At 41.1% G+C, this 9,350-nt stretch overlaps 1 protein-coding gene across 1 annotated transcript in view; it reads left to right on the top strand.

Annotated features, from left to right (window-relative positions):
• Nucleotides 1–5,753, top strand: part of LOC138049354 (Golgi reassembly-stacking protein 2-like) — a 16,666-nt gene extending 10,913 nt beyond the window's left edge. Inside the window, exons 9-11 of the mRNA XM_068895599.1 lie at nucleotides 1,629–1,737; nucleotides 2,988–3,069; nucleotides 3,515–5,753. Of these exons, the coding sequence (XP_068751700.1) occupies nucleotides 1,629–1,737; nucleotides 2,988–3,069; nucleotides 3,515–4,014 (691 nt within the window). The 3' untranslated portion in view covers nucleotides 4,015–5,753. The remainder of the gene's footprint in view (nucleotides 1–1,628; nucleotides 1,738–2,987; nucleotides 3,070–3,514) is intronic.
• Nucleotides 5,754–9,350: the final 3,597 nt, after the last annotated feature.

A 9,350-nucleotide genomic window follows, 5' to 3' on the forward strand; every position in this document is an offset into this window, starting at 1 on the left:
TGGGCCCTTTTGCAGCTGGTGATCACATGGTACAAAAACCGCCACCCTGGAGAGCACATTGCACAGCGGGACATCTAAAATAAAGAAAATTAATTTAAATTAAGTTGCTTTGTTTTAGATGTCCCAGTGAGAAATGTGGTTTTTGTACCATAATCACCAGCTGCAAAGGGCCCATTTGAAACAACGTACATTGTACACACACTGATATGTATACACTAATAGGTTGAAATGGACAGAGTGAGTGACTCTTTGAGCCAGCCTGTTGTATTGAACTACCTTCATTTTTTATTACAATTCACAACTATTAATAAATAATTATAATTTCATAAAAAGGATGTGCTGGTATTGGGGCCATTTATATCTTGTTTTTAGACAAAATATCCAAAATACCAAACAAAAGTCACTTGCAGTGGTTTCAGCATCTTTAGACCATTCATCCGAGAAGCAGCCCTCATTGACTAGTAAAATTACCTGGTGTTAGACAGAAAAATTTGAAGGGGTTAACCATTAAGTGCCAAGTTCAAGCAAGTTCAGTCTGTCTGCTCAGGCCGCCTCTAATACATGTACACCTTATTCCAAAATGGCCGCCATTTTAGTATTCTTTTGTTTGATTGCAAATTGGCCCTTTTGGCCTCGTTCGAGGTTAAAATAATATTCTTTTGAATTTTACGTTTGAAAGCGAGGCCAAAAGGGCGAATTTGCAAGGATATAAGAGAATGCTACAATGGTGGTACAGTAATTTTGGAATAAGGTGTATTGCAATTCAAGTTCTAAAACTTCTTCAGCCTCTTTCAATAGCTTTCATGTTTCATACAACTCTTCCTCCCCTTGCATGTTCGGCCTGTTCAATATTAAGTCTAAAGTCCCTCACTGTCGTTTTTACATACCATTACATGTACATGTGCATTTTAGAAAAGCAACGATCAACACTTGAAGTTGAAAAACCCAACAACGTGCAAGAGAAGTCATAATAATTATTATAATAAAACATCGTTGTAGAGGTTTTGCACGGCAGCCATGTTGCATGGCAGGAACAATAGATTCTTTTTCCTATGGGAATAAATGTTCTTTCTAATGCACCACTTTTTCATTGTTCCTGCCATGCAACATGGCTGCCGTGCAAAACCTCTATACAACGAGGCGGAAAAAAGTCCAAAATGTGATTACTTGAATTTAACAAAGCGAAAGTGGTTCAGCGCTGTCTGTACTCTTATCGACAACGATATTGGTTATCGCAGTGGTCAAAATGTTGTGGAGTCACGAGGCGCAGCCGAGTGAGTCAACAGCAAATTTTGACCACTGTGATGACGAATATCATAGTCGATAAGAGTACAGACAACGCTGAACCACTTTCGATTCGTTTTTTACCACAATATTTAACGCTAAAGAAAGTATTTATTTCAGAGCGTGACCAAGAAGCAAGCGTTGTCTATAACGTTCTCGCAATATGATTGGTTTATTTCCCAAAATGGGCGTTCCGGATTGGCTATTACATTGCGTGACAAATTGACGCGAGCATGACGCGTACAGCGTTGTCTAGACTCTTATCGACAACGGGAAATTAGCCAATCAGATTGCGAGGTTACAAGCAATTGTGGTAAAAATTTAGTTTTTCTTGTTTGTTTCAGCATTGGTTGCGGTATAGGATATGGTTATCTGCATAGGATACCCATCAGAGAATCGCTTGAATTACCCCCAAAACCCAGCGCTTCCCCATCTCCAGATGGATTTTCTGATGTGAGTTTTTTTTTTTTTTTTTTTTTTTTGGGGGGGGGGGGGGGTAATTATTATAAAATTTAAAGTGATCATTGTGAAGGACCATAATAATTAGTATTATTCATTCATTCAAAATATTTCCCCGTTTCTGATTGGTTAATTGGTTAAAACCACACGCATAATTCACCATAACCAGCTGCCTGCTGTTTACCAAATTTGGAAAGAAACTTCGTCATATTGAAGCAATGACGTCAAAAGTGCCGCGTGCTGCAGATTATTGAACCAATGACGTCAAAATGACGTCAAAAGTGCAGCCCGCTGCAAATTATTGAACCGTTGACCGAAAAAAGCTGGGGACGAGAATGTGTTATTTTTGTTGGAGGTTGCGAAATTGTTAAAAATAAAGCTCATTTTCTCCTTTAAGCGTATGAAAATATTTTGAATGAATAATACAGCAATTATTGAATTCGGCTTTCGTAGAATATGAAGATATCTACAGATCTCGGAGGATGTTATCCACCTCGACCTTCAGCCTTGGTGGATAACACCCTCCTCGACCTGCAGAATTCTTCATATCCTACTCAGCCTCATTCAATAATTGCTAATTATTTGTGTAGGCTTGTAATCGTCTGCTTGCGTAATTTGGAATTGGAAGCATTAAATTGAGTATTTAGTTGACTGGTAAAGGTAAACAAAGTCACTTTATTTAACGTCGGTAGTCCCTTGAGCTACGAGGCTGGTGTCACTGGATGCCGACTCTGTTCCCTTTGCCATACTTTCTCTGTTATTGCTCCATTTTACGGGTATTTAAAGCTACAGCTACACAGATCAGAGGAAAGTCAAAACAGACGTTGAAGTCACCAAGGAGAGAACTGGGGACCTCTTGCTCCGAAAGCCGCGCACTGACCAACTGAGCTACGCGTGCTGCGGGTGCTTCCTTATGCTAAGCATTGTCATATGAGATAATCATGAGAAAAATAGACGACTTTGATGATGTAACGCACAGCTGCATTTTTGTTATTTTTCATGTACATGTAAACCCCAAAATCCCCATTGACTGATAAATTGGGTAGACTTTCATATACCGGACTAAAATGGCGGAAGACAAAAGAGCCATTGTTATTCTGATTAGACCTTGCTTTGCTTCATCCTTAGCTTGGAGTACTATGAAGGGGATGTTGTCTTTTTCTTTTCTTTTTTGTTTTCTCAAAATAGCACAAAGACTGTTATAGAACAAGAACTAACAGTGATTGATATGCTTGATCGATTAGGTTCCTCTTGTTGGTGTATCTGGCCCTCCCACTTCAGTTCCGCTTGTCGCTATACCAACAACGACTCCAGCTCATACCACAGGTATGGAAACAAACAAGCTATAACGAGTATTCTCAACGGTAGCCCTATGTTACGTTTTTTAGGCATGAAGTCTTGAAAACAAACAAGATAATTAATCAACAATAAAAATATTTTTAAAAAGCTTTAAAATACGAAGCAATGTATGGCGATCTCTTCCTAATTGAAGCTTAATTATCTAAGAAAAAAGGAAGGGTTACCCCAAATTTTATTTTTGGATACATTGACAAGAGCTCTAAGCTATTCTTTTTCCGCGCAGTTTAAAACCGCACAAAAATATCCCTGTATTAGTAAGCACCACCGATAGGAAACCCAACTATCTTGAGATGCGCAGAACGTTTGCGTAATAACAATCGTAGGCACCGTCCTTAAGCCAACTGGTCGAAGATTTTGAACTTAACCCCTCTGTCATGGTTCACGTGTAAGTGATAAAGTTCTCTTTCTCTAGGTCTGGAACCTGGGATGGCGTCCCTGAACCTCAGCTCAACAGCTGCGCCACCGGCCACGAGTCCATTCAACCCCAGCTTTCCCACTCCAGCTGCATCCCCGTCATCAACAGGAACATATCCAGTGGCGGCCCCGTTAGTAGCACCTGGCAGTACCCCTGTAGCTGTGCCGCAATATTCGCCCCAATTTCAAGGACTACCCGGTGTAACTGCTGGGGTCTCCCAGCCTTTGGTACCAATACTTCCTGCTGGCGGCTCCCAGTTATCGCCCGTCGCCCCAGTGGGAAGCCGCGACGTGACAGTGACAGCCACGGCGACACCTCTCATGACTGATATCACCGCGGGGGCAAGCCCAACTCCCTTGATACCCGTTGTAAGTCCCGCGGGGGCAAGCCCAACTCCCTTGGTACCCCTTGTAAGTCCCACGCCTGCGAGTGAAGGTCTACCTGCAGCGTTCACACCGTCTACTCTACCACCGCCACAATCCACTGTCACGTCATAGAACAGTTAATTGTCACAAAGCTCACGAGGTTATTATTATTATTATTATTATTATTATTATCGTAAAAAAAACTACATGTTGCATAAGGAGCGACAAATCAGGGTAACAATTGCATTGAAGATGGACGGCAGAATTAAATATCCATTGTTACTTTGAACAATCCCGAACCCGTTTTCAGGCGTCGTGTACAAGGTCTTCTCCTGAAAGTCTGGTATGTTTCAGGAATATGACGAATGACCATCCTTCAGAGCGGTTTTAGTATTTTCTACTTTCTCGAATCCCATAGTACACCTTTTGGGGGTAAACAAGCTGCTTAATGGAATTTGGGAGAAAGGTAAATTAATATTTTTGGCGATCGCTTTGATTTTGCATTATTATGCCTGGTTATTGGCTAATTAATAAATCGAAAGTGGTTCAGCGTTGTCTGTACTCTCATCGACAACGATATTCGTTATCACAGTGGTCAATTCACTACTTGCACAAATCCCATAATGCACCTTTTTTACCCCCCAAAAATCTGCATAGGCATTGTCGACTTCTCTTGGAACATTTTCATCTCCCAGGAGAAATTGCAAGCAATGGTTATGCAAACGTTTTGGGGGGTAATAAAGGTGTATTATGGGATTGTGCAAGTGGTGAATAAGACTCCGACTGAAAGGCAAATAGTCGCTGTTTAGTACAGGCCCGGATAAAAAGTGAAAAGTTGCAACACTTCGTTTTTCCCACGCTGAAAGAGCTCCATTGTTTTCCCTGCGCCATGATTAGCTAATGTGATTGTGTGTGCGGCGATGAAAGCGTTGCTTCAGCGTACATGTCTGAGGCTCGTTTACACGAACGTTTCATTTGTAACCGCATGGTTTTTAATGCGGTTACGACTTCTGTTTACACGACACCGATCGAGACTGTTACCGAAACCGGGTCGATTCGAAAACGCTGCCAAAAGTGGAGCGTTTTCAAAACGATACGGTTTCAGCTCTTGTGGCGCGAAATTTGCATTATTCGATTGAAAATGGTGAAGTTAGCACGTGGTGCAGCGCTCGCTTGTACCATCACAACTTTGATCTTCTGGCGAAAACGGAGAGAACACTTCTAAACCTCATCGATTTTTTTAGATGCGGTTTCGAAGTTATGAAACCGTGTCGATGTGAAACCGCGTTCATGTAAACGCTGCCTGATTTAAAGCTCATGTTGTACAATATGGGCTGTATTGGTACGGACGGATTTGAAGTATTAAAAGGGAGACAATGAAAGATCATGATTCTTTTATGTATGTCTACGTTGTCGTCAAAACCTTAAATTTGGTCATTTCAAGTTCTTGTTTTGACGAGTACGGGAGAGAAATGTACAAAAAGTGCGTACCGCTCGTGAAGCACGATCATCAGTTCGTAACCAATAATATTGTTGCTTTTTGGTGTTGTCGTTCCCGTAGCAATTTCCCGTAGCCTTCATCGTTCCTTCAACTCCCTAGAATTTGGTTTTGCGGCTCCAAAATGAAAACCATACCTTTTGTCTGAATTGTAGTTAATATGTTTTACTTGTCTTCAGTGATGGTCAATAGATTATAGACGTCTTTTCAGTATGGGGTGAATACAGGAATGTTGACAATTAAAAAATGTAACTATCAAATCCTGAGTTCAAGACAAGATACGTGTAAACCTGAAAAAGTTATGAGGAAATTTGCGTAGAAAGATAAAGTATTTGTGAATGCAAAAGTGGTCATTAAATTAAAAGATGAAAAACTGGTTGTGAATTCTAAATTTGGGGATTTTAAGCAATTCTGGGAATCTGATGTTGCAGTACTTAAGACTGCAAGTATGTTATGTTTTTTTTCCTTGTGAAGTTCATGCCTCTGACGCGTTGGAACGCGTGCTAATCGAGACTGCACGGACGGCATGACCCAGGTATAAAATTCCCGCGTGCCTCTACCAAAGAATATGCTAATGTATGCAACTTTTGAATAAAACGCATTGCAGAAAGAATATGATTCGGTAGGCCATCCTTGTCTATAAACATACGTTAAAAATGTTTGCGTGCCGTGACGTATAAAGACATCGTGACCATATAAGGAAAATCAATGAACACGTGCGGAAAATTTCGCCAGGATGACAATTTGGCTGAGCTCAAGAAGATTTCGCAGTCTGGTTGAAAGTACTATCCACAAAACGAAAACGTCACATTGTTTGGAACAAGGTATTTCTCATGGCATTGCAGAGCTCCTATACACATAGGTGACTAAACAGAACTAATTTGAACGTTAAAAGCTAAAGCAGAGGTACGCGATTTTCTATAGGCGACTTCGGGAAATACCATAATACTCTTTGTTTGTGCCCCCCAAATTTTGCATAAGCATTGTTTCCAGTTTTTCTTGGGGCTTGGACCGGTCCCAAGAGAAAACAAAAACAAAGCTTATGCAAAATTTGGGGGGACAAACAAAGAGTATTATGGTATTTTCCGAAGTGGCTGTTTACTGCATAATGTTAATGGCCGCAATGAAACGTAAGTTTCAACTATTCTACCGTATTTCTACGTACTCGAGCTTGCGAGATATTCAACAATGATTTGATGTGGGCGAGCGAGATTCCAATCTCGTGCCCAGAGTTCGCTTTTCTTTTGGTCAGCACGAAGCCACTTCCAATTTATGCGCAGTCGTAGTGAAGGTCCATTTTTGTAACCGTTGACAACCACTGTTATTTCAAATTTCTGAGCGCGCGTAGACGAGCCGGAAGTCCGTGATTTGCGGACTTCCTGCCTTAGGAGTGGCCAGAGTCCGTGTTCTTGGTGCTGACCAAAAGAAAAGCGGACTCTGGGGACGAGATTAGTGTGATTCGACAGAGCTGAAAAACGACTGCTTAAGTCACTGATCCGCGGCACGAAACGCAGGCTCAAGGGCGCGCTCATTCAAAAAGACTATCTGTTCGCCGGAAAATGACAGCCGTTGATTAAATCAAAAAAATAAGGTCGCTGTTTGAAAGATAAGGATTTTGTCACAATTTTTGACGAGTTTTGATGTTTTTCCAAAAATTGAAGGGGTGTACAAATTGTGTAAAAATTGTTTTCGCGTGGTAAATGCACCTTTCGTGTGACTATACGGTGAATGGAGGTAACGAGCGCTGCAATGCTTACTTTTTTGACAGTGTTGGCTTTTGTCGCAAGTTTCTCGAACGGTTTTTGCAAGTTCTTGGTTTTCTGGGAGGACCAGAAATTCCCTTAAACCCTGTTTTGGCGATGTTCGGCCGGTGGAATTGGTGAGAGCTTCGAACTTATCGGTGGAGACTAGTTCGTTGGTTGTGATACAGGACAATGCCTCTTTGTCTGTGTCGGTAAAGAGACATTGAAAAACCTTATGACGTTCTCTATAATACTCTGAACAATAAAGGAAGACGGAATGATTTCCGTACAGGTCCCTACTTCATTATGCATGCAGAATAAATATAACCGAAGAACCGAATATATACATGGGTAATTTGTACTTACGGGATGAATAAAAACGGATCTCATTTTTTCTCTCCCTCCCTCTCTCTCTTCTTTCCCTTCATCGCTCACACCGTTACTCGTTTTTGTCCCAGCTTTCCCCTTTCTATCCCTTCGTCTTGTTCTTATTTCCAGATCCCGCTCGGCTTTTTCTGCCATTTTAACCCACGATATGTCAGTCGCAGCTTGCCTTGAACTCCGACCCACTGTAAACCTCTGGATTACTTGTCCCTGTTCTTTACCACTGAGCTAACGTGTCAAGTTGCTAATTCACACCTTGAAAATGATATTTATTTTGAATTCTGGCTGACCATTTACATAACAATGACACGTAATTATATACACGTGCCGCGTCGAGCACCTACAATCGAACTTACACTTGTAGGTTACCGTTAAGAGATCCCTGTTTTACTACACTTGAAACAACCCATCCCTTTAATAATGCTAACCTGATTACGACTAAAGGCACTGTTTAGGCTTAAGGTTAGTCCCTGTGATAGTTTTAGGTTTTCCAGTATTGCTGTGAACTGTGACCTGCTTTTCCTTCGTGCGGCACACTTATAAGTTCACTGCGTGGAAGAGTATACCACGCTTAAAGTCTGATTGGTGCATCTTTCATGGGAAACTTTCATGCACGAGTTCATTGCAATTAAAATCGTTTCATATTTCCCTTCTTTTGAAGCAAACTTGTGTCTTCGTAATAATCAAGATGGCTACCGAAGTGAAAGGGTCACAGCAATGGGAAATTTGATCATTTGGAAATTGTCCCGCTTTATAGCCTTTCCAGAGTTGTGCATAGAGTGGTGCAAAGAAAACAATTTACTTTCGTCTTCCGTGTCCAAAACCTGTGTGAAAACGCAGTCCGTTGGCAAAGACAAAGTGCCGCATCGGGAGATGGATCTGTTTCGTGATGCTTAAGAAAAAACTGCAATGGATAGCCTTCAATCCGCCAGAACACATATTAATTTTCTGACCGTAAACTTTCCTTGAAAAAATATTAGCCCTAGCTACCTGTGGCCGGAAAGTTTACAACTGCCTACAAGACAAGGGCTAACATTATCTCACCGCAGTTAACCATCGCCTAAACTTCGTCGACCCAGACAAACGAGCCCACAGCAGGGCATTGAAAAGACATGATGGGGAGTGAAACGAAGTATGCCTCGTACGGGAACATCCATGGATCTCTACCAAAGCTATTTACTTGGAAGTATCATTACGGCATATTGCCGATCTCTACAAAGAGCGATAAATCGCAAAATCCCTCTAAATGCACCGTTCGTGATCCTAAATACAGGAAAGGAAGAAAATATACACTTCGCAGTGTCTCGGCGAAATTTTAATCACACAGGAAGAACAATTTCACGATAAAAAGAGCAGGTAGCCATTAAATTTCTTATGACACTACTTTTATTTGGTTTGTTTGTTATGTTTGCGAATCTGAACCCTATTACAACGATTGCTTGAAAGTCCACTTCTTGCGCTTATTCTAAAACTGAAAAATGGGTAAAATTGCAGGAAAAGTTCCGAAATTGCAGGAAAAACTGTTCGATTTTCCGTATTTCAGACAGAAGTTCGACCGACTTTTTTAAAGTCCATATAGACTTGGAAAAAAAACCTATAAAAAGAAAGAACAAAGCGCCACAGTCCCAAAGGACGTCTATTGTTATCGCTATTGTTTTCTTGAAACAAAGGAGTGTATGCATAATGAAGTAGGGACCTGTGCGGAAATCTTGCCAGGAAGACAACTGGTGAATTATAGACCGGGTGGTGAATGGTGACACGCTTACAAATGATATTTTGGCAAGCATGCTCAAAGCCATATTAAAATGGAGTATGGAAGATGCAAGAACTCAGGCAAATTGAGC

The sequence above is a fragment of the Montipora capricornis genome, chromosome 5 (genome assembly GCF_036669925.1).
Source record: "Montipora capricornis isolate CH-2021 chromosome 5, ASM3666992v2, whole genome shotgun sequence".
NCBI classification, from domain to species: domain Eukaryota; kingdom Metazoa; phylum Cnidaria; class Anthozoa; order Scleractinia; family Acroporidae; genus Montipora; species Montipora capricornis.